The sequence below is a fragment of the Aquarana catesbeiana genome, linkage group LG13 (assembly GCF_042186555.1).
Source record: "Aquarana catesbeiana isolate 2022-GZ linkage group LG13, ASM4218655v1, whole genome shotgun sequence".
NCBI lineage: Eukaryota > Metazoa > Chordata > Amphibia > Anura > Ranidae > Aquarana > Aquarana catesbeiana.
Window position 1 is genome coordinate 118,829,317 of NC_133336.1, and position 26,415 is coordinate 118,855,731.

At 41.6% G+C, this 26,415-nt stretch overlaps 1 protein-coding gene across 2 annotated transcripts in view; it reads right to left on the bottom strand.

Moving 5' to 3' along the window:
• Positions 1-26,415, bottom strand: part of HEATR5A (HEAT repeat containing 5A) — a 238,349-nt gene that overhangs the window by 68,335 nt on the left and 143,599 nt on the right. Inside the window, exons 20-22 of one of the 2 annotated variants that reach the window (XM_073609189.1) lie at positions 25,595-25,764; positions 24,795-24,821; positions 4,643-4,781 (exon numbers count right to left, since the gene is read on the bottom strand). In XM_073609189.1, coding sequence (XP_073465290.1) covers positions 4,643-4,781; positions 24,795-24,821; positions 25,595-25,764 — 336 coding nt within the window. The remainder of the gene's footprint in view (positions 1-4,642; positions 4,782-24,794; positions 24,822-25,594; positions 25,765-26,415) is intronic. The other variant, XM_073609190.1, reaches the window with a different exon arrangement.

Consider the following 26,415-nt stretch of genomic DNA (forward strand, 5'->3'; position numbering starts at 1 on the left):
TCAAAGCTTTCCGTGGGGCTGTCATCTGCTGTCCATGGGCACACTTGGGCTACATACCACTGGAGGGCTCTGTAGCTCTCGTCCAACCGCATTTCTGCCCGGAACAGCCTGCTTAACTCAGCTGTCCACTCCTGGTTCGGCTGTTCCCCCAAAAACAGCATTCGCACTTCATACCGCGACCAGTACCTCACATGGATGGAGGGGAGAACTTTTCCCTGGTGTCACTGCTCACGGGCTAGCGCTTCCTTCCAGAGTTCACAGCGGATAGAATCAAACCATCCTAGCAGGACCTGCTCTGATACTGGTCCTCTGTGCTGTATCTCCTTCTCTCGCAACCTCCTTCTGAATTCCTCATCCATGGTGGCTGGTATCTCTCCTCTGCTGCTATCCTGCTACCTTGGATCCAGGTGATGGTTTGGATGTGTTCACGGCAAGGAAGCACGATCCCACCATTCCCTCCACGGCTCTCAAGTAAGTCTTTCAGCGTGGCTCTCCTGCAGGCTGGTTTGGAGTGTCCCAGTAACTGGAGAGCAAATCCCACGGCTGCCAACCAATGTAACGAGCCCCTTTCTCGCTCGGTTCCACTCTCCCGACACTCCTCTGCAGCTATAGCATCAGATTGCAGATCGCAACATCTGATTGTTCGGTCATCCAAGGTTCCGGGATTAGAACTACAGCTCTGTGCCGTTCTAACCCAGTTGTGATAGCTCAGAACAAACACCAGGCAGGCTGTATGTAAGTTCAACCAGGAATCTCTCTTTATTGACAAAATACAGGCTTTTATACACTCAAAGTGAAGGTGCAGACCTCCTGCTCATATTACTCTAACAATACAGCTGTAACCTAATTAACTAATCCCTTTAGACAGCCTAGATGACTCAGACATGACCGTTAGGCCAGACTGGCCGTCTTGTAGTTCAGAAAGTCCAATCAACATTATCACAATCAACATAGACTCTTCTTCACACATTAGCAGATAGACAATAGACAGACAGGTGTTGGAATTTACATCAGCATCTCCTAACAGTATCTGTCCCAGCATTATGCATCAGTCACTATTCCAATATTCATGACACCAAGTATGTGAAAACTTCTGTGCTCTTCAAGGAAATTGGGTGAACCAAATATAAGGGAACTTCAGTGCTCTTCAAAACACAAAGACTTCAATATCCCATTACCACATAGATTCACTTCTTACCAGATAACAGTAGTTTCAAGCATTGGATAATAATCCCACCATGCTCCAACAGACTGGGCTGTAAAAACTAACCAAATTCCGGATAGCAGTGGTATCAGACACGGGACAGTGATCCCATCAGGCTCCAGCACCTTAAGCTGTAAAAGTGGACCCGGTTTTTCAATGGACACAGGAATCACGGTATCTTTGGAAACGTGGATATCCAATCTGGCAGCTCAGGGATAAACCCCAGAGCATATAAGGAAGAAGAGGATAGCCTCATAGTGCAATATGTTTCAACAAAAAGGTTTATTAAAACAGCACTCCAAAAACTTACAACAAGGCAGCCAAACATCAGCAAAAATAAATGCACATAAATAACAGAGCAATGGTTTGCACCAGCCAGCTCAAACGGTTAGACGTCTCACAATGGGCTCCACCCGACTAGTTTCTCCGTAACAGGTTTCAGCTGGGAAAGGAGACTCTTCCCTTCCCAGCTGAAGCCTATTACGGAGAAAATAGTCGGGTGGAGCCCATTGTGAGACGTCTAACCGTTTGAGCTGGCAGGTGCAAAACACCGCTCTGTTTTTTATGTGCATTTATTTTTATTCTATTTTATTTTTACTAGTCCAGTCTGTTGGAGCATGGTGGGATTATCATCCAATGCTTGAAACTACTGCTATCTGGTAAGAAGTGAATCTATGTGGTGATGGGATATTAAAGTCTTTGTGTTTTGAAGAGCAGTGAAGTTCCCTTATATTTGGTTCACCCAATTTCCTTGAAGAGCACAGAAGTTTTCACATACTTGGTTCACTCAGTTCCCTTTTGTATAAAGGTTTGCCAGTTGGACATTTCTTATGCACTTTTTTTTTTATGCACTTTTTATGAACTGAATCGTATATTTTTCACTTTATGATTTATTTTATCAATTTTCTTTTTTCTTTTTTATACACTTGTTTTTGTAGGAGTGAACATTATGACCTTAAATTTTTTGCCATGTGTATTTTTGCACTGTGAATATTCTTATAGATTAGCGCACCTGTTTATTTTAATTATCTATGCTTATGGTAGGGGTTCGGACCTTTTTAGGTTGCAGCTTTTCTTTATCTACAGTGCCTTGCAAAGTATTCACCCCCGGTGGCTTTTTACCTATTTTGTTACATTAGAGCCTTTAGTTCCATGTTTTTTTAATCTGAATTATATGTGATGGATCAGAACACAATAGTCTAAGTTGGTAAAGTAAAATTTGAAAAATATATACATAAAACTATTTTTCAGAAATAAAAAACTGATAAATGGCATGTGCGTATGTATTCACCCCCTTTGTTATGAAGCCCATAAAAAGCTCTGGTGCAACCAATTACCTTCAGAAGTCACATAATTAGAAATTAAATTTGAAATGATGTCGACCTGTGTGCAATCTAAGTGTCACATGATCTGTCATTACGTATACACATACACACCTTTTTGAAAGGCCCCAGAGGCTGCAACACCTAAGCAAGAGGCACCACTAACCAAACACTGCCATGAAGACCAAGGAACTCTCCAAACAAGTAAGGAACAATGTTGTTGAAAAGTACAAGTCAGGGTTAAGTTATAAAAAAAATATCCAAATCTTTGATCCCTAGGAGCACCATCAAATCTATCATAAACAAATGGAAAGAACATGGCACAACTGCAAACCTGCCAAGAGATGGCCGCACACCAAAACTCACGGACCGGGCAAGGAGGGCATTAATCAGAGAGGCAGCACAGAGACCTAAGGTAACCCTGGAGGAGCTACAAAGTTCCACAGCAGAGACTGGAGTATCTGTACATAGGACGAAAATAAGCCGTACGCACCATAGTGTTGGGCTTTATGGCAGAGTGGCCAGAAGAGAGCCATTACTTTCAGCAAAAAACAAAATGGCACGTTTTGAGTTTGTGAAAAGGCATGTGGGAGACTCTAAATGTATGGAGGAAGGTGCTCTGGTCTGATGAGACTAAAACTGAACTTTTTGGCCATCAAAGAAAATGCTATGTCTGACACAAACCCAACACATCACACCAACCCCACGGTGAAACATGGTGGTGGCAGCATCAAGCTGTAGGGATGTTTTTCAGCAGTCGGGACTGGGAAACTGGTCAGAGTTGAGGGAAAGATGGATGGTGCTAAATGGAGGGGTATTCTTGAGCAAAACCTGTACCACTCTGTATGTGCATTTGAAGCTAGGATGGAGGTTCACCTTCCAGCAGGTCAACAATCCCAAACACACTGCTAAAGCAACACTTGAGTGGTTTAAGGGGAAACATGTAAAAGTGTTGGAATGGCCTAGTCAAAGCCCAGACTTCAATCCAATAGAAAATCTGTGGTCAGACTTAAAGAGTGCTGTTCACAAGCGCAAACCATCCACCTTGAAGTAGCTGGAACAGTTTTGCAATGAGGAATGGACAAAAATCCCAGTGGTAAGAGGTGGCAAGTTCATAGAGACTTACCAAAGCGACTTGGAGTTATGATAGCCACAAAAGGTGGCTCTACAAAGTATTGACTTTAGGGGGGTGAATAGTTATGCACATTGATTTTTTTCTTTTATTTTGTCCCATTTGTTGTTTGCGTCACAATAAAAAAAAAAAACTTTAAAGTTGTGGGCATGTTCTGTAAATTAAATTATGCAAATACTCAAACAATCCATGTTAATTCCATGTTAATTCCAGAAAACACAAAAAATGCCAAGGGGGGTGAATATTTTTGCAAGGCACTGTATATATTTTTATTCATTTATCTATGTGTTTGATTTCTCCATTTCAATAGTCACACTTCCTTTCAGCCGGAGAGTAGGAAAGCGCAGGATTTTAACCCCCTTTTTTGTTTTTATAATTGCCAAGTACCATTCCATGTATAGAATACCCTCTTAACTTTTGATGCAATTTTCAGCTATATTATGGATATATTGTAACTTGTTTGTTCTTGTAGATCCAATGCTAATATTCTCCCGAAGGAGTGAACATTGTTCATAAAACATGTTGAGAAAGTGTTTTGGGTCTTGAAAACATCAACATATACAAAAATGATGGTGTAAAACATTAAATGAAATGGAGTGTGAATCTTTTTTTATATGGTTAATACTCATCAATGTGAGAGGAATTATCAGCCAAAGAAATCTCTTTTCACCAACTGCTTGCATGTGAAATGGCAAGTTTTGATTTTTAGCCAAGCTCTCAATTCCAGCATTCCTATAGAGGATATTCTAGTGGGTGCAAGACAAAAAAAATGCAGCAGAATCTTCACACTAGTGGATTCTTCACAAAAAGATATGGAGAAGAGTTCTAAAACACAGTACTGTAAAGTGCAAGGTCTGGCTGGAGGATCAATGCCTTTTGCCTCTCTACCCAAAATTAAATAATTGTTTTGCGTATGGTTCTCTGAGTGTGCCAATGAAAATGTATGCAAAGCTAATAATGTGATATAACCAAAAGTAGGCTCACCCATTTTAGGACACTCTTGTCCGTCTTTGGCCATTGTCATTGCATGTTCTGATACTTCTGCTGCTTCTCGCTGTGCAAGTTGCCTTAAACATGCCAAGACTGCTCGACGTAGGATCAAGTGAGGGCTGCACAGGTGAACCTGAGGGATATTGTACACATGACAGGTGGAACACACAATATCGAACAGTAATATGAAGCCATAACATATCCAGGAACCAGAAACCTTCAATACATCCCTAGCAAAGTCAGCTGAGCATATATAAATAAATCAAATTTTATTCATGTGTTCAGTTTTTTTGGTGAGAATACTTATTAAAAATCAGCATTTAAAGAAAAAAATACCTAGTGTGCTAACAGTCAAAGACAAAAATATTGAGAGATATTGGCCACAAGATCTATAAAATACAGTAACATGTAAACCGTTTGCTTCTCCTTTGTGTTAGCTTATCCTCCCAGCTGTGCACTCATTCCTAATGTTCACTAACAATTGCATTACTTTACAGATGGTTACTGATTTGTAATGCTGTAAAGCTAATTGGCCTACTACACTTGTTGGTAAAAAATAACCTACAAAAAAGGCACATTTTAGGATTTGGTCTTTATTTGGTTACTGAACAGCTCCGAAGTAAAGCATGTTTTAAGCTAGTGAGGTCCTAGGCTATGTATGTGTTGAAACAAAATTGCCTGACACCTCTCTGACTTTAACCATAGGCGGACATTAAACAGCACAAGAAATGTTAACCTCAACCATATATGTGGCCACCCCGTGAGCTAGTCTGAAAGATCCCAATGGTTTGCTTCAAAAGCTGAATAGATGGATCTTTCAGATTATGCAATATACCACAGTTATGGCCAAATCAAAAAAAGCTCAGCTAATCATTGGATTAAATGTTTGCTTATGTACTACTAGCCTGAAGGTTTTAATTCTTGCTCATGGGCAGCTAAAAAACAATCCTTGGCCACAGATTACAGAGAAAATAAAGCAAGTAATGGGTTAGAAAACCTTGCCCAATTGTTGTCAATTTCTACATGACAAGCTGCCTCCAGGAATGTCCGAGGCACGTCAAAAGCACCCTCAGCTGCATAGCTTAAATATGAATGACTGCAGGACCCAGGTATTCTTTTTAGAGCCAAACACGTTGCAAGACAGATTGTGCTTTCATATCTGACCATCCTCTAAGTATATGGCCAAGTTTACCATTTTAAAACAATATGCAATGAGGCTGATGCAGAAAATATCAAGCAGCAATTAATTCCTTGCACTAAACTGTTGTGAACTTACTTTCCTGGGATACAATAGTAATTTACAATAAAGTGGACCAGAGGAGATGCAAATGAAGAAGTAAAATGCACTAAAAAAAGAAGACATCTACAAATTTAATTTCCAATATTTAAGGCTGCATTCATACTTGAGCATATCATTTTCAGGCAGAAAGTCGCACGATTTTTGCTGCAATTTTGTACAGGTCAAAAAGGTCACCAATGTAAAAAAGCAGAAAAACGCCTGTAATCTGCCAAAAAAGAAGCTCCTGTACTTTTTTGAGCAACGGGCGTTTTGCTGCAGGCGACAGAACACTCAGATGTGAACAGGGGCTATTGAAATGAATGGGATTTGTCTTGTTGGGCGTTTTTAGAGCTGAGGCTTACAGCAGAAAAACGCCCAAAAATGCCTAGGTGTAATCGGAGCCTAGAGAAAACCTTTTAACCACTTGCCGACCGCCTAACGCACATATACGGCGGCAGAATGGCACGGGCAGGCAGAATCACGTACCTGTACGTGATCTGCCTCCCGCGGGCGGGGGGTCCGATCGGACCCCCCCCCGGTGCCAGCGGCGGTCGGCATTTGACTGGGAGCGTCGGGAGGCGAGGGGGAGACCATCCGATCGTGGCCCCCCCCTCGCGATCGCTCCCAGCCAATCGGAATCCTCCCCTGCCTGTGTGTAGTTTCACACAGGCAGAGGATGTGATGTCATCTCTCCTCGGCTCGGCAGTTTCCGTTCCAGCGCCGAGGAGAGAAGACATGTAAGTGCACAACACACACACACACACACACAGTAGAACATGCCAGGCATACTTTACACTATGAGTAAGCACTCAGTCCTGAGTGCGAAACGCGTCAGCTTATCTGTACTTTCTGCATGACAGTCTTGTTATTTTGATGATCCCATTTTTTCAATAAAGTGAAAATTTTTTGACTACATCCGGTGTGCGGCATCCGAATCTTCTCCTCCATTCAAGCCTGCTAAAGCAAAGACTATAACAGAGGAACGGCTGTCAAACTGTACTTACTATAATGGAAATCTACAGGAAATCCTATAGTTACCTTTGACCTGCCATTCTCAGCCAGGGTTCCGTCGAACCCTTTGGTTCAGAGGTTGCTAGGGGTTCCTTGAGCTTTGGCTGACCTCCTACTTGGTGATGCCTGCATAGTTCTGGAGCCAACGCCATTTGGAAAACCCAGCTGTGAGATATATTTTCAGCTGTTTGTAAGGGTGGCCTTCTGACCACCACTGTAAGGGGGAACATTCTTTCCACTGGTCACCACTGCTAACAGTGTTTTTCCCACTGACCACCGAAGAACTGAGTTTAGCAAAGGTTCCCTGGGAGCTAGAAATAATTACAAGAGCTCCTCTAAAAGGTAAAACGGTTGAAATAGACTGCCTTAGACATTTGATATTACAATTTAAGAGCTGTCGAAGCATGGCTATAACATTCACATTTTTATATAGGGATGTGAATCACAAAGTAACTTAAAATTCTACAATGTACACAATTTTAGCTGATGAAAATGCACAACAGAAATCTGTAAATCAAGTCTGAAAGCCAAATATAGATTAACCTCTGAGGCAACCTAAACCCAGAGGCAACCTAAACTGGATAAGGTATGGTCAAGGCCTGGCATTTCCAAGAACCTAAGCTTGAGGTGGACTTTAGAAGAATGGCGCACACACCGATACTTAAAGTCCAGCCCAGCCCTGGGCACTATATTTCTTTTAAAGAATTCCCAAGTGCTTAAAAAGGAATGGCACTTTTTTTTTCATTAAAATAAAAAACATGTTATACTTAGCTGCTCTGTGCAATGGTTTTGCACACAGCAACCCATGATCTTCTTCTTCTCGGGTTCCCTGCCAGCGCTCCTGCCCCCCCCCCCCCCACTGAGTGCCCCTATAGCAAGCCTTTGCTATAGTGGCCAGTGGCGTATCCAGGGTATGGCAGATATGACAAGTGGCATGGGCGCCATGTGAAGGGGGCGCTCGTGAGTGGCCGGGCAGCAAGGCACTTACCACATACTTGCCAGCAACAGTCACAATTTTGGTCGGGACATTCCCGGATTTTGGACCTGTGGCTGTCCCAGGTAGTTTCCTGAAAAATCATTTTTGGCCAGGGGCAAAACTAGGCCGAGGTGTCCGATGCCCCCCCTAAAAAAAACTTGAACCGCTCCGCTGTCACCCGGCGCCGCACACACAGTATGCGGGAGGGATGTAGCAGCCAGCTACTAGCTAAGGAGATACCAGGGTCATCATGGCCAATGAGTGCCTGGGGTACAGAAGGCTCCGCCCACAGAGGTGTCAGCTGACTGCCAACTGCCATTACATGACAAGAGAGATGGCTGCCGGTGGTGTTGGTTCCCTCAGTCCTGAGGGCGCAGAGCTCGGAGGTGTCTGTCATCCGCTCTCCGGGAGCCTCAGCAACGTGCACGGGAGGAGGGGGGATCGCCATGGCCTAGGCTGCACTGAAGGACACCATCAAGCAGAACAGGTGAGTGATACAGGCTGACCGGGGGAGGGAGATCATAGGTAAGGTGAGAACAGGAGCAGGTGAAAGCTCATTACAGAGCTGATACCAGGAGGAGCTCCCGTTGTTTATGTGACACCTAATGAGAATGGAGTGCTCATGGCTAAGGTGATACCAGGAGACGGGTCTCTCTCTCTCACAGCTGCAGAAGTCTAAGCAGCAGCAGCTCGCCCGTCCTGTATGCAGATCAGTCAGCACTCACACTGGTTAGGAAATTATTCCCTCGCTCTTCTCTTTATCCATTTACACTGCACACAGGACGGGTGAGCACACTGATGATTAGACTTTCGGAAGACGGAAGACGCTGCAAGAGTGTGACACAGTATTCCTGATGATTTGCAGCTGTTTCTGGAGAGCTAGCTCTTAGTGCCAGAGTCCTGTGTGCTCTGCATGATTTGTTTGTTGTTATATTGCCTTTCAGGATTTAGTCTGGTCAGGCTTGGATCTTCAGACTTTTTAACCATTATAATCTTACTAACTGTGCTTGGAAAATAGAAATGTTAGTAAGCTAGAAACTGCAGTCTTTGAGCTCCTGTATCATGTCCACAGCCTGACCATCTCCTGTATTTATAATAAATATATATATATATATATATATATATATACACATAAACACACACATACATACATACACACACACTTTAAATACACACACACACACACATATACGCACTTACACCTACAGTCAGGTCCATAAATATTGGGACATCGACACAATTCTAATCTTTTTGGCTCTATACACCACCACAATGGATTTGAAATGAAACGAACAAGATGTGCTTTAACGGCAGACTTTCCCCTTTAATTTGAGGGTATTTACATGCAAATCAGGTGAACAATGTAGGAATTACAACAGTTTGTATATGTGCCTCCCACTTTTTAAGGGACCAAAAGTAATGGGACAATTGGCTGCTCAGCTGTTCCATGGCCAGGTGTGTGTTATTCCCTCATTATCCAATTTACAAGGAGCAGATAAAATGTCCAGAGTTCATTTGAAGTGTGCTATTTGCATTTGGAATCTGTTGCTGTCAACTCTCAATATGAGATCCAAAGAGCTGTCATTATCAGTGAAGCAAGCCATTATTAGGCTGAAAAAACAAAATAAACCCATTAGAGTGATAGCAAAAACATTAGGTGTGGCCAAATAAACTATTTGGAACATCCTTAAAAAGAAAGAACACACCGGTGAGCCCAGCAACACCAAAAGACCCGGAAGACCACGGAAAATAACTGTGGTGGATGACCGAAGAATTCTTTCCCTAGTGAAGGAAACACCCTTCACAACAGTTGGCCTGATCAAGAACACTCTCCATGAGGTAGGTGTATGTGTGTCAAAGTCAACGATCAAGAGAAGACTTCACCAGAGTGAATACAGAGGGTTCACCACAAGGTGTAAACCATTGGTGAACCTCAAAAACAGATAGGCCAGATTAGAGTTAGCCAAACATCATCTAAAAAAGCCTTCACAGCTTTGGAACAACATCCTATGGACAGATGAGACCAAGATCAACTTGTACCAGAGTGATGGGAAGAGAAGAGTATGGAGAAGGAAAGGAACTGCTCATGATCCAAAGCATACCACCTCATCAGTGAAGCATGGTGGTGGTAGTGTCATGGCGTAGGCATGTATGGCTGCCAATGGAACTGGTTCTTTTGTATTTATTGATGATGTGACTGCTGACAAAAGCAGCAGGATGAATTCTGAAGTGTTTCGGGCAATATTATCTGCTCATATTCAGCAAAATGCTTCAGAACTCATTGGACGGCGCTTCACAGTGCAGATGGACAATGACCCGAAGCATACTGCGAAAGCAACCAAAGAGTTTTTTAAGGGAAAGAAGTAGAATGTTATGCAAGTCAATCACCTGACCTGAATCCGATTGAGCATGCATTTCACTTGCTGAAGGCAAAACTGAAGGGCAAATGCCCCAAGAACATGCAGGAACTGAAGACAGTTGCAGTAGAGGACTGGCAGAGCATCACCAGGGATGAAACCCAGTGTCTGGTGATGACTATGCATTCCAGACTTCAGGCTGTACTTGACTGCAAAGGATTTGCAACCAAGTATTAAAAAGTGAAAGTTTGATAGCTGATTGTTAATCTGTCCCATTACTTTTGGTCCCTTAAAAAGTGGGAGGCACATATACAAACTGTTGTAATTCCTACACCGTTCACCTGATTTGGATGTAATACCCTCAAATTAAAGCTGAAAGTCTGCAGTTAAAGCACATCTTGTTTGTTTCATTTCAAATCCATTGTGGTGGTGTATAGAGCCAAAAAGATTAGAATTGTGTCGATGTCCCAATAGTTATGGACCTGACTGTACATCATACAGGTGTGTATGTTAACGATTATGTGTGTGCATTGAGTGCGTGTCATTGTTTTTGTATGAGTTCCTGTGTGCACCAATGTATTTTAATGAGTGTGCCAGTGTGTTGGCATCATCAGTGAATTTTGTATCAGTATGTGCCTGCGAGCCATTGTGTGGCTGAAAAAAAATGACTTTGAGCACATCATAGACCAGTTTGCATCAGTGAAAGTAAGGAAGGTGCAGTTGTAGTTTTTATGTAGTGCAAATCCATACATTTGTTAATTGAAAGATGAAAGAGCTTGACTTGTCATTTTGTTAGATGTTTTTTTTTTTGTTAAGGTTATCTGAAGGATGGGTTTCAAATGTTTTGACAGGGGCGCAGTTTTAGTACTTGCCATAAGCGTCATTTTCACTAGATATGCCTCTGATGGGGACACTTGTGCATGCCCGCTCCCGAGCCCTACTCTGTGTGTCCATAAGACACACAGAACGGGGGCCCTGCCCTGTCCCCCCCATTCCCTCATCACCAGCTCTGACTGACAGCACTGGCAATGATGAGGAGAGAGAAAGCCTCAGCTCTTGTGCAAATTGCTGGATCGAGATCGGGCTCAGGTATGTATTTAAGAGGGGCTGCAGGAAGAGCTGCATGCAGACGTTTTTTTTAACCTTCCTGCATAGAGTGAAGGAAGGTAAAACACCTTCTGCCTTTACAACCACTTTAATTGTGGCAAATATACAACTTTGATGACTAAGGACATCCTGTGAGTGCAGGGTGTCATCACAGATTCTAGTCCAGTGACCTCTCCGCATGGTTGAGTACAACCCACCAGCAGAAGAAGAGGCAAAGTGAAAGAGGATTCTGTAGGGTTTTATGGCTGATCTGAAAAACACAAAAGTAAAGAATCCACACTTGAAGGGAAGAGGATGTTGTGGGGTAGGGAGAAGTGAAATTATGCTCAGTGTTACATAGTTAGATATATTTACATAGTAGATGAAGTCGAAAAAAGACACAAGTACAACCTATGCGTATGATTATTTGTCAGTATTACCTTGTATATCCCTGTATGTTGTGGTCATTCAGGTGCTTATCTAATAGTTTCTTGAAACTATCGATGCCCCCCGCAGAGACCACCGCCTGTGGAAGGGAATTCCACATCCTTGCCGCTCTCACAGTAAAGAACCCTCTACGTAGTTTAAGGTTAAACCTCTATTGTTCTAATTTTAATGAGCGGCCACGTGTCTTGTTAAACTCCATTTCGCGAAAAAGTTTTATCCCTATTGTGGGGTCACCAGTACTGTATTTGTAAATTTAAATCATATCCCCTCTCAAGCATCTCTTCTCCAGAGAGAATAAGTTCAGTGCTCGCAACCTTTCCTTATAACTAACCTCCTCCAGACACTTTATTAGCTTTGTTGCTCTTCCTGGTACTCGCTCTATTTCCAGTACATCCTTCCTGAGGACTGGTGCCCATAACTGGACAGCTTACTCTAGATGCGGCTGGACCAGAGTCTTGTAGAGCGGGAGACTTATCGTTTTATCGCTGGAATTAATCCCCTTTTTAATGCATGCCAATATTCTGTTTGCTTTGTTAGCAGCAGCTTATGTTGAATAGTATGCAGAACTATCGTGATAAGGTCAGGAGGATAAACTATATTAAAAAAGGAATTTGAAACCAGGATAAGTTAGTGGGGCCAGAGTGCCTTTACCCATTTATGACACCAATGCCAATGTTTAGGAGTACCTGCTCTGCTTCGGTAAGCTGGCAAAAGAAATATGCTAAATCTACTCTGCCTCAGAAGGAATACCAGAGAGACAATTGTCATCAGAACAAGGCTACATGCCCACTACAACAAAGATCGGTATTAGAATTCAGTTGATTGGAAGAGGATTAGGTCTTCATAATTTTCATTATACATACACACACACAGCTATGGTGCCCTGGGCTCATATACCACAGGAATGCTTTTTGAACGTTTGTGTACAGTTTTTCTGGTCACTCCAATTTTAGTTTCACAACACAAAGAAATACTAACTGGTATTTATGTATACCACCTAGGACAGGAATAAAAACTGGGCCTGTGGTCAATCAAACTGACTGCAGACCTCAAAACATCCAAAAGAAACCCTATGCCAAGCAAAATCAGAAAGCTTTATTTCCAAACTGCTCCCTTAAAGGCTGCGTTCACAACTGGACAGAGAGGCTTTCAGGAGTTTTTATATGAGAGTTTTTGTGAATTTTTAGAAGTGTATTACAAATGTTTTAGAAGTTTTTTATAAGCATTTTGCATCTTCAGGCATTTTTATTTAGCCAAAAGAAAGCACTAGGGGAGGAAAGGTAGAGGAGGTTAGGGGTGAAGAGCAGCTGTTTGAGCAGAAAACGTAAAATGCTCATGTCGCACAACTTAAGATGGTCCAGTTGACGTCTTTGAGGCCCAGTCTGCCTCTAATCTGCCAAAAAGGAGCTCATGTACTTATTTGAGCAACCAGTGTTTTGCTTCAGGTGACAGAATGCTCAGATGTGAACAGGAGCCACTGAAATTAATGGGATTTGGCTCGTTGAGCTTTTGAGCTTCAATCTTAAAACAGAAATACGATCAGGTGTGAACTGGGCTGAAAACTCAGGTGCCTGCATTCTTGTTCAATGGCTTTCCAATGCTCTGACCTGGAACAAGTATGTATTTCAGGTGTTTGGACTTCACATATGCATACCTGTTCCATGTAACTACAGTAGATATAAGAAGTCCACACACCCCTGTTAAAATGTCTATTAAAAAAGTTTCTGTGATGTAAAAAAAAAAAAAAAAAAAAAAAGAGACAAAGATGAATAATTTCAGAACTTTTCCCTTTAATGTGACCTTTAATGTGACCTATAACCTGTACAACTTAATTGAACAACAAATTGAAATCTTTTAGATGGAGGGAAGTAAAAATAAAAAAATTAAAATAATATGGTTGCATAAGTGTGCACATCCTTAAACTGATACTTTGTTGAAGCACCTTTTGATTTTATTACAGCACTCAGTCTTTTGGGTATGAGTCTATCAGCATGGCACATCTTGATTTGGCAATATTTGCCCACTCTTCTTTACAAAAACACTCCAAATCTGTCAGATTGCATCTCCTGTGCACAGCCCTTTTCAGATCCCACGTGATGATCCCACAGATTTTCAATCGGATTCAGGTCTGGGCCATTCCAAAACTTTAATCTTCTGGTGAAGCCATTTCTTTGTCGATTTGGATGTATGCTTTAGGTCGTTGTCATGCTGAAAGATGAAGTTCCTTTTCATGTTCAGCTTTTCAGCACTGAAGGTTTTGTGCCAATCTTGACTGGTATTTGGAACGGTTCATAATTCCCTCTACCTTGACTAAGAACCCTGTTCCAGCTGAAGAAAAACAGCCCCAAAGCATGATGCTGCCACCACCATGCTTCACTGTGGGTATGGTGTTCTTTTGGTGATGTGCAATGTTGGTTTTGCGCCAAACATATCTTTTGGAATTATAGCCAAAAAGTTCAACCTTGGTTTCATCAGACCATAACACATTTTCTCACATGCTTTTGTGAGACTTCAGATATGTTTTTGAAAAAATTTAGCCAGGCTTGGATGTTTTTCTTCATAAGAAAAGGCTTCCGTCTTGCCACTCTACTCCACAGCCCAGACGTGAAGAATACGAGAGATTGCTGTGCACCACAGAGCCAGTATTTTCCAGATATTCCTGCAACTCCTTTAATGTTGCTGTAGGCCTCTTGGCAGCCTCCCTGACCAGTTTACTTCACGACTTTTCATCAATTTTGGAAGGACTTTGAGTTCTTGATAATGTCACTGTTGTGCCATATTTTCTTGACGATTACGGTCTTTACTGTGTTCCATGGTATATCTAATGCATTGGAAATTCTTTTGTACCCTTCTAATGACTGTTCTCTTTTAACAATGAGATCCTTCTGATGCTTTGGAATCTCTCTGCGGACCATGGCTTTTGCTATAGAATGCGACTAAGAAAATGTCATGAAAGACCTACTGGAACAGCTGAAACTTTATTTGGGGTTAATCGGAGGCACTTTAAATGACGGCAGGTGTGTTCTGACTCCTATTTAACATGAGTTTGAATGTGGCTGCTTAATTCTGAACACAGCTACATCCCTAGATATGAGAGGTTGTGCACACTTATGCAACCACGTTATTTTCATTTTTTATTTTTACTCTCCCCCTAAAATATTTCAGTTTGTTTTTCAATTTAGTTTTACAGTTTATAGGTCACATTAAAAAGGTGGAAAAAGTTCTGAAATTATTTATGTAATGATTTTTTTACAGCACAGAAACCTGACTTTTTAACAGGGGTGTGTAGACTTTTTATATCCACTGTAAATTAGAAAGCACTGACATTCAGGCAACAAGCAAAGACAATGGAAGTTAACATCTTTACTTCAGGTTTTCTTCAAGTTATTGTTCAGCCATTTAAAACAATGAAAATCAGTGAAAATAAAGAACATGGATAACAACAAAATTATTCCAAAATTGTACAACTCACATAAAATGGTTACACAATATGTTGTGGTGTTCTTTTACTATCAAATTGATAAAGATTGTTAGTTGTATATTGCAACAAATTGACCTGTCTATAGCTATTATTAGATTTTTTGAGCCAAAGTGCCAAATCTAGAAGCAAACAAGCTCTTCAAGTAACTGTACATTTTTTTACTGTCAGAGAAAATTCATAGAAGCCTTACTACAGCTCTTATGAATGGAAAGCGGTTTATGAATGAAGGGTGGACAGATGATTGAAAGTACACCTGAAGCATCAGTCTACTCACTGGAAATCTGGATCTGAAACAGCACCTGGCAAGCTGTATTAAAAAAAAAAAAAAATCTAACTTGGACATATAAAAGTTACACTTTCTTTAATCGTACATCTCGGGACACAGAGCCATAGTAATTACTATGTGGGTTATAGGCCACCTTCAGGTGCTGGAAACTAGCACACCCTGAACAGGAAGTTGCCTCCCTATATAACCCCTCCCAAATCGGAAATACCTCAGTTTTTTTGCCAGTGTCTAAGGTGTTGGTCACGAGTGAAGATGTGCTGTGCTCCACTGGAGCAATCCTTGCTAGCTATGCAGCCGGGTCCATTCAAAGTGTCTTTTAGGCGAGTCGAATGGTACCCGGGCCTCGTGGCGGAAGAAACCTACCTGCAACCTGAAACTGTACCTGTAATGCTTCTCTTTTTAGAGAGCTGGACCCCGGGATCCAGTACTCTGGTATTTTAAGCCATAAAGTTTTACTGGCGGGGTGCTGTTACAGGTCCAAGAGTGTGGGTTCCCCGCGGGTCCCCTCTTCCTGAAGGTTTGTTAACGGAACAGGGTGAAGATTGGGTCTGTTGGTTTTACCACAGAAAACCCTGCGGCGGAAAGGTAAATATTTTATGAAATGACTCCTTTAAAAAAAAAGGTAAATGTTGCCATGCCTAAGTGTCACCACTGGGGGCTGTATGGAGCACATACCTTCTCATGGTTTCCTCAGAGATCACGCTGTATTAGGAAGCAGCAGGCTCTTTTCCTCCGGCGGGCAGCTCAGACCTCCAGGGAATTTGGAGGGGAGGGGGTTTGCTTCCACCAGACACCCCCCACCTGGGCTAAGCTCTTCCCCTCTTCACAGGGAAGGGGAGAGCTAAAATGATCAGCGATTTTCTTCCAAGCGCCCCTGCACGGTGGCGGCTCTCAGATTTCCTTCTCGCATCCCTCCCTCATACACAAGCCGATCTCATTGGATCGGAGGCCCGCGCTCGTGCGGGAAAGCTCTCTTTTGAAAAAAAGAAGAGGGGGGGCGATGCGGGGTGGGGGCGGGGCTTAGCGTGGCGTTGGTGTCCTCCAACCTCCAGCGCGGGAGTATGTTTTTTAAATAAAATCCATTTATGCTGGCTGCAAGTTGTCGCAGGGACACAAGAGAAAAGAGGGGAATGAAAGAGGTTTGGTGACACAGGCATTCCTATTTACAGGCATTCCTATTTTGACACAATTACTATTCGCATCAGGCTGAGCATTAATAGCAGCGGCAGTGGCTGGACTGTTGCTCAAGCAGTGGATGCGATCCTTCTAGTAGTACCTTTGCTTTGTGCATCGGCTATGGTCGGAACACCCCAAAAGAGGGCTAAAGGGATCTCCCTCAAGCTCTGAAAGCCTAAAACTTATCTCTGCAATGGCATCCTCCCCTGAGAGGGGGGTGGCTGGTCAGAGTGAGTCTTCAGGGGCCATTGAATGTTTGCAACTGTTTACAACACTGCAGCTCCTGCCTATATTTCTAAAAAGGTTTTTTCTCAGCCATGATAGGATGGGAAAAAGGTTAGCGACTTTAATCGCATCCCAGATTGGGATAAAATGCGACAGATTCCATTCCATTACCCTTGGACCCTCAAACTGAGGCTCTGGGGGCGGGAGAAGATGTTTTCTCTCAGGGGACCTTGAACAGGCTGATGACTCCTCTTCTGAAGGGTCATATGCGGAAGATCAGCTTCACCTTGTGGGTGCAATTTCTTACTGAATTGGTCCGCTCCACATTTTTTGCTACCCTTAACTGAGTGTCCACTTCTTGTTTTGGGTTTGCTAAAGCCTCCTCAAAGCTGTGCATGCCTTTCCTGTCCATTCATTGTTGGGAAAGTTCATGTATTCTGAGTGGGATCACCCAGATAAGCATTTTTCCCTCCTAAAGTTTTTCACACTTTATCCTATGGAAAAAAAACAAAACAAAACAAAACTTTCTAAAGGTGGAAGATACCAGCAATTGACGCTGCTATATCTTCTGATTAAAAGTTTGACCTGTCCGGCAGACAATGCTCAAATACTTAGGGATCCAACGGATAAAAAGTTGGAATTCCTTAAAAAAAAAAAAACACAAAAAAACATTATTGTTTTCGTGACAGGTTGAATGTTTCAGCCTGTGCTGACAGTAATTGGTATATGTCAAATCCTTGAGAGACCCGTTTTAAACAGGTGCTCAAAGTTATCCCTGTTCAGCAGGCCCAGGTTCTGGCAAGCTCCTAGTAGCTTTATGTTGGCAATAGACGCTATGAGAGATTCTATCTTCAGGCCTCACGCCTTTCGCTGGTCTGGTACATATGTATAGAATACTATGGTTGAAAAATTGGTCAGCCGAAGCTTCATATATACAAAAAAAACCCAAAAAAAAAACACTCCTGGCTGGTTTTCCTTTTTGCAGTGAACAGCTGTTTGGGATATCATGGATAATTCATCCAAAGAATTTCTATTGGAAAGGTACCCCTTTGCCATTTAAGAAAAGGAGTAAATGTATTTTATTTAAACAAGCTCCTTCTCCAGTGCCAGGGGCATCAGCCTCCAGGCAGTCACGACAGCTTCCGCCGTCAAGTTCAAGAGGTGGTCCTCAGGGACAAAAGAAACTAAAGCCTCCTTATGAGGGGGCGCTCCCGCTCACTCAGGGGGGAAAGACTCCTGCAGTTCAAGGGTCTGGCAGAGAGAATGTCGAGACAGATGGGTGGCTTCTTCAATAGCTCTAGAGTACAATCCTAAGATCCAGAGAAATAGAAGTCTCTCTTCTAGAACTGGATCATACTTTAGCAAAGAGTGGTCATGCTGGTCCCCATGAAAGAGCTGGAGTTGAGGTTTTATTCAAACCGTTTTTCATTGCAAAATCGAATGGAGATGTCAAACCCATTTTGGATCTCAGGAATCTTAACCGATTCCTGAATATCCACTCTTTTTTGCATGGAGACAATCCAATCAGTTATCTCCATCTTACAAGGAGGAGAACTTTTTACGTCGATCAACGTCAAGGGTGCATACCTCCATGGGCATATTCCCCGCTCACTAGAAATATTTACTTTTTAAAAAGGTCGAAAAACTTTGTTTTCAGTTTGTAGCTCTGATTTCGGTCTAGCTACTGCACCTTGAATGTTTACAAAGGTTTTGGCTCCTCCTTTAGCCAGACCAAGGGCCCAAGGTATGACGATTATAGTTTACCTAGACGATCAGCTCTTGATAGACCAGTCGGTAGCCCGCTTAGACCAAAGTATGGTCACCACATTCAACTACCTGGAATACCTAGGTTGAATTCTCAACCTAGAGAAATCTTCCTTAAAGCCATTAAGGAGATTAAAATACTTGGGTCTGTTTATAGATACACCCAGAAAAGGGTATTCTTGCCCCAGGCAAAGATCAGCGCCATAAAGGAACTGATTAAAGTGGTCGAGGCAAGATGAATTCTTCTATTCAGCTTGCATGAGGGAAAGATGGTGGCTTCATTCGAGGCTGCAAAACGGTATCTTATCGGCTTGGAACAAGAGGGTTCAAGCTCTAGATTTTTCAATGTGTCTGACTCCAAAGGTGCGCCGGAGCCTCAGTTTATGGTTAATAACCAAAAAAACTGCAAAGGGAAAAATCCTTCCTACAGTTACCTGGGAAGCGGTAACAACATACGCCAACCTTTTTTTTTTTTTTTTTTTTTAGTTTGGGGTGCAGTCCTGAAAGAGAGAACTGTCCAAGAGAAGTGGTCCAGATCAGAAATGACCTTGCCCATTAACATTCTACAGATTTGAACAGAGCGCTTGGTCCTGAGGGCCTGGATGTTTAATTTGCGGAGCTGCCCTGTCAGGATCCAATCCGACAATGCCACAGCAGTGGCCTATATCAATCACCAAGAGGGCATAAGAAGTTGTGCGGCCCAGAGAGAGGTGAATCATATCCTATCTTGGACAGAAAACAAAGTACCAGTGCCTATTGGCAGTTTTTCATTCTAGGAATAGAAAATTGGCAGGCGGTCTATTTGAGTTGCCAGCAGTTGTTCCCGGGAGAATGGTTCCTTCACCCCAATATCTTCTGACAATAGGTCATAGATGGGGGATTCCAGACGTGGATCTGTTTGCGTCCAGGTTCAACAAGAGATTATCAACTTTGTGTTAAGAACAAAGGATCCCCTAGCATGCGGAACAGGTGCCTTGGTGTTCCCGTGGATTCAGTTTTACTGTTTTATGCATTTCCTCCTTTTCTGCCTGCATCCACAACTTCTTCGCAGGATCAAGCAGGAAGGGAAGTCGGTGATTCTTGTGGCCCAGAAGATCATATATTATGGAGTCTGGAAAGCATATGTCTTCTGGTATGAAACCAGGGGTTGGCACCCCAGGAAATAGGTCAGAGGTAGAATCCTTGACCTTCTGCAGATGGGGTTAGAAATAAAGCTGGCCTTGAGTACTTTCAAAAGGACAGGTCTCGGACTTACCTTTATTTTTTTCAACGACCACTTGCTTCGCATTCTCTGGTTCGTAGCTTTATTCAGAGAGTAACGCAGCTTAATCCTCCGGTTAGGTCACCCCTGAACCCTTGGCACTTGAATTTAGTTCTGTCGGCATTACAAAAACAGCTTTTTTTGAGCCGATACGACATATTCCCTTGGTCCTTTTTTTGACAAGGAAACTAGTTTTTCTGGTAACCATATCTTCTGCAAGAAGGGTATCAGAGTTGGCTGCTCTTTCTTGTAAAGAGCCATATTATTATTATTCACAGGTATAAGGTAGTATTGCGTCCTCATCCTAACTTTTTACCGAAGGTAGTATCAGGGTTTTATCTAAACCAGAATATTGTTCTACCTTTTTTTCCAGAACCCTGTTCTATGGAAGAAAAATCACTAAATTCGCTTGATGTGGTGAGAGCAGTCAAAGTCTACTTAAAGGCGACTGATCAGATTCGGAAAACGGATGTTTCGTTCATATTGCCTGAAGGTCCTAAAAGAGGATAGGCAGCATCAAAATCTACTATTTCTAAATGGATTCAACAAGTAATCGTTCAAGCTTATGGTTTAAAGAGGTAGATTCCTCCCTCTTAAATCAAAACGCACTCCTCTAGGGCTGTTAGTGCTCTGTGGGCAGTGCATCACTAAGCCTCCATGGCTCAAATTTGCAAGGCCGCAACTTGGTCTTCAATCCATACATTTACCAGATTCTATCAGGTGAATGTAAAAAGGCATGAGGACATCGCCTTTGGGGCGTAGTGTGCTGCAGGTAACAGTATAACTCCTCTAGTCTCATGTTGCCCTAATTCTGTTGTGTCTCCCTCCCCTCAGTTGGCATTGCTATGGGACATCCCACATAGTAACTACTATGGCTCTGTGTCCCGTAATGCACGATTAAAGAAAATAGGATTTTTATATCCGCTTACCTGTAAAATCCTTTTCTTTTGAAGTACATCACGGGACACAGAGGTCCCACCCCTCTTTCTAGTATACACGTGTATTGCTTTGCTACAAAACTGAGGTACTCCCAGTATGGGAGGGGTTATATAGGGAGGTAACTTCCTGTTTATGGTGTGCCAGTGGCCAGCATCTGAAGGTGGCCTATAACCCACTTAGTAATTACTATGGCTCTGTGTCCCGTGATGTACTTCAAAAGAAAAGGATTTTACAGGTAAGCTGTTATAAAAATCCTATTATTCCATGCTCTCCAGCACCTTGCTTCAATCTCTGGACACAACTCTGTATGCTTTGAGGAAAGGTCTGGGGAGAATATAAGTATGAAACTAACAGCAGGATAACAAAAGCTGATGACATAAGTTATTAGTACCAACACTTATATTTATATTTGTCTCTCCAGTGCTATGTAACCTTAAAGAGACACTTCTGTCACCCCAGTTTTTTTTTTTTACAGACCCCTTACCTGTTAAGAGGAGTTGTCCTCAATCCATTTATTTAACTGCTAGGCAGATCCAGCGTTGTCTTGCTGTGACGTGCTGCTCAGGTATCACAGCCCAGGTCCTGTGCCCTTATCTTGGTCCTCTTTGGCTGGCTGGCTGCTTCTGGGATCAGGCAGCTGGCCCACAAATTACAACCATCGGCTCCACCCACTAGACATTCCTACTCCTGCAATCACCTGAGATATGTGATGAGGAAATGGGAACCCATCACTCTCACCTAGGCAAGAAAGGTTTTAGGGATAGGAGGTGTTGGGTTGTGCATAAAAATCAAGCTACTCAGGTGAGTAAAGGTCCCATTGAAGCACCCCAGAGGTCTCTTCTACTCAGCATCCTCCAGTGAGGCCTACCTCTGATTGCAAAGGTTTTGGCAGGAAAAGAGGCCTCTACCACTAGGCTTGTAGTAATCCTGCTGCATCAATTACATAGATTCAACAAAGAAGCAACTTTCTCGCCACCTGCCCCATGAAACAGGAAAACACTCAGAAACTGTGGTAAGGAAGGGCCACTTATAATCTACATTTCTTGTTTCTCTAAATTGGGGGACTTAGCCAGGGGGATCATTACTCAGGTTAACAGTGTCATCAGAAAATTGAGCTAGAAAACAAGTTATTATACAGCGAAGATCAGAACTGCACAGCATGAACATTGCAAATACACAAAACAGATGCAACCAGCATGAACAAATGCATATATCAAAATGAGTCAAGCAACAGGCAGTGTAAACACTCCAGAAAATATTATGTCACATGCACAAAAGCAGGAAACAGAGCAGTGGCCATGATCCAGAACCTCCAACTTCAATACAATTGAAGGAGGATTGGTTCCTGGTTACACGAAGCATGAACAAAGCACTGGCAGGGTGGGTGTAACAGGTTATAGACTGCAATTATTAAACTACACACAAAATGCAAATGAAAAAAGACAAGACTAGTAAAATAGAATGTGCTTTTTCATACAAAAGCAGGCTCTTAAAAAAAGCATGTTTAAAACATCTGGAAGAGTATAAATGTTTTCATGGTAAGGGTCATTCGTTTTTAAAGGGGTTCTCTACCTTCAAATTACTTAAATCTCTAAGACCATATACGTTGTACTGCATTTGTGACACCTTTGCTTCATATAGAAAGCAAAAGGGGTTTGGGGACTTTATATGAGCTGCATGCTATCATGCATCTCCATCCCTAAATCAGAAATAAGAAATGGGTTTTTGAGAATTTGAGTGAGGCACAAGACACGCGGCAGGAAAAATTATATAAAAAAATATGTTTAATTGGCATATACAGTAAAGAAAGCATATCTCAAACATATGATACATGGTTGAGCATGAGTATTTTTATCTCTATACACAAGACGATAGTATACATTATATATATATATATATATATATATATATATATATATATATATATATATATACACACACACACACATATGCATATGCATACATGCATCTAAAATCGCATAGTATCCCATGGAAGTAATTAGTATAAAAAGCCAAATGCTTTTTGAGTAATGGATACAAATGGGTTATAAAGATACAAATGAATCACAGTTGCGGTCAAGCTATGTGTTGGGAACATGATGACATTGATAGCTTCGACACGTTTCGTAGCCGGTCGCCACTCATCAGGAGCAAACGCATAGCATAACTGAAAAAAAAAAAATGAAAAAAGGTACCAAATAGGATCTAATGTTTTTCCCAGGTAGTAAGAAACAAGGCAGGAGCAAGGGGATACAAGATTTGTATCTCCCTGGAGTACTTCCATATAAATTGTTCTAGATAAGCAGTTTTGCAAGTCAGGATCTGCAAGGCAAGTCTATCCTGGGAGCTGAGAGAATGAACCCAAAGAAGAAGCGAGCGCACCAACACACGTTTGCTTCATCCTTGGGTTCATTCCCTCGTCTAGTATATAGATAAAAATACTCATGCTCAACCATGTATCATATGTTTACGAGATATGCTTTGTTTATATGCCAATTAAACAATTTAATCATTTTTCCTTCCACGTGTCTTGTGCCTCACTCAATTCCCAAAAACCTCTTTCTTATTTCCTTTGCTTCATATGTCATTTCTCCATGAGGCTCAAACATTTCTTAATTTTTTTTTAGAATGACAGTCTGACATTAAGCACAATTGTTTATTAGGTGATGATACCCAATACCATATAAGACTGTACATCACACTGGGTTTAGTAGCAGTTAATGTATGCAAAGGGAAATCAGCGCATTTCGAAAATATCTTTATCAGCGATATATATCCCTGATGAAGATATTCTCAAAACGCATTGGATCTCCCTTTCCATACATTAACTTTTACTAAACCCGGTGGGATGTACAGTTTTATATGGTATTAGGTATTGCCACCTAACAAACAATTGTGCTTAATGTCAGACTGTCATTCTAAAAAATGTTATGAAATGTTTGAGCCTCATGGAGGTTCTTTTTAATTGTGAATAATAAAATGTATACTTTTATATCAACTATTTTGTAGTATATGTTGGTTGCCGTGATAAAGTCCTGATAAAAGGAACAATTTGATGTTATATTACTATAAGGATGATGATAACTATTGCCCAACACTGAGTGTACTTTTTTTCTCATATGTCATTTCTTTCTCTAGATTCCCTGTGTGCTTTTGACAAATTTTAAAACATTACTATCGCTAAAATAACCCTACCATTCTGATAAAATAAAAGTTAAAAATACCTACCCTCTGCACAAAAAAAACTACACTCCGCTGCAAGGGCCTAGTGACTGACCTCCAGACAGTGCCAAATAGCCAGAGACTCTGCCTGATCTCTGATTTTCCCCTGAAGCTGAGATGACAAGAACAAATGCATAGGCATGTGGATACGTGACAGGCTGCCATGGGAGCAGGGGTGGACAAAAGTTAGGTTGTTGTAAGTAAGACTCTGCCTTAAGCAAAGACTCCATTATCTGGACAAACTAGAATTCTATACATTATACATTCTATAAAGCACAACAGAACAGAATTAAGTAGAGGTAGCACAAATTTATACATTTGCTGCCACAAATATACAAAAGGATCACAAAAAAGGCAACATCACTAGGCAAGAATTACACAATGGCCTTTACAATAACTTAAAGGTAGAGAACCCCTTTGATTTCCTCTTACACATGGGATTAGTTACATCCTACAACACTGTGCATATTACCTCCCTATCTTTCTCCAAGACTATCAGCAGATAAGCACCTCTCCACTATTTAGCCTCCAAAATCTACTAAATGCTCTGAAAGCTGGAAGGTGCATATGTTTGCAGTACAAAGAAGAGGGATGCAAGAAGGCACAGCAGAAACACTGGGTAAGGAGGTGACATACCAAAATAGAATTATCCAGCAAGACCTCCTGCAGGAGATAAAAATGACAGATCTGTGAGGAAGGGACAACTAGATTTAATAACAGCACATCAGGGCCTAGTTCAAGTTTCCCCTTCTATTAGGTTACTCTTTATGTTACCAGCCTGGTATATAACACAAATCTGGCACAAAGAATAGTATATGCTATTTAGAAGGATTAGAAGACTACTCCATATTGCAGCTTTATATTTTGTAAAAGTTCAAGCTGGAAACACATCCATGTATTTTTAGGCACGTATGTTTATAACTAAAAGCAATAGAAAAGCATGAAAACGCACATAAATGTCCAAAAGCCCATCTATGTGCAATGCAAAGCTTGGGTGTTTTCATGTGTTTCCATTTATTTCAAGAGAAAACCTATGTGCCTAAAACATGTGGTGTGTTCCTAGATAAGGAATATGTAATATGCTCTTAAACTTTTTTTGGTTCTATTTTCACAATTTTTAATGCCAGTTCAAATAAGAAATAAAGCAGTGCTCAATTACAAATTCTACGTACTGTACAAGATGTGTAAGCAAACTCAGCAGCTGCGCTGAAACTTTACTTCTTGTCATACTGATTGATATAGTCAAATCAACAGTAAAGCCTTATCAAATCCCAATTGTGTTCCCTAATGCCACTAAGCTACCCCTCCTAAGATACTATTATTTAGAAAAATTTCACATTTCAAAAAGGGTGACATCAGAGCTTTAAAAAAAGGGAAAGGAGAAAAGTAAATTTATATTGATCATTACTGATTGGTCTCTACATGGCAACACTTACACACAAAGTTGGCACCAAGCTGGACAGGTTGACATGTTTAGGGGCAAACATATGTAGCTGTTGTAAGCAGGAGATGCCCTGGGCCTGAACCAAGCAGTCTGGATTCTCTTGCATCACTGAGCAAGCCAACAAGCAGTAGTTCCTTTGTGATGCCACCAATTCCCCACTCCCTATAGAAGAAGTACAAAAAAAAATAATAAAAGCATTTATAGACATAGTTCGAAGGGATACAAGTACCTGTAATAAAATAATAAAAAAAAAATATACAAGAAAATGAGGAAGCAGCTAATTAATAAAGGCTAGAGAAAACAAAAGGCATACTTCCAGTCAAAATCAAACTTGACAAGAGTGGTGGTTCTAACAGTATTTTTGTTACTATAAAATCTTTTACTTCTTGTCCATTGAAGGACACAGGGATTCAGAAATTCAGTCTGGTTTTACTGGCGGCTACAGAAGGTTGGGACAATGGCGAACAGAAACAATGTAAGCTAGCCTCTAAATAACTCCTCCTCTACCCAGCATACCTTTTTTTTTTAAGAAAGCACTAAACAGGGCAAGCAAAAACAGAGGGGTGGACTCAAAAAAATATTTTATTTTTAAGTACAGAAATCTTATTTTCCCCATAGTACATTGAAGGACATAGGAATTCAGAAACTGTTGAGATGTCCAAAAGCACATCAGTCCAAATGATGGCTGGACAACAGCCACCCCAGAAGGAGCCTGAAACCATCTGCCACACAGAATTACCAGAATAATCAATGTCTGGACCTGAACCAGATGAGGTGATGCTCTCTATGGAACAAGGGAGATAGCCAACCATC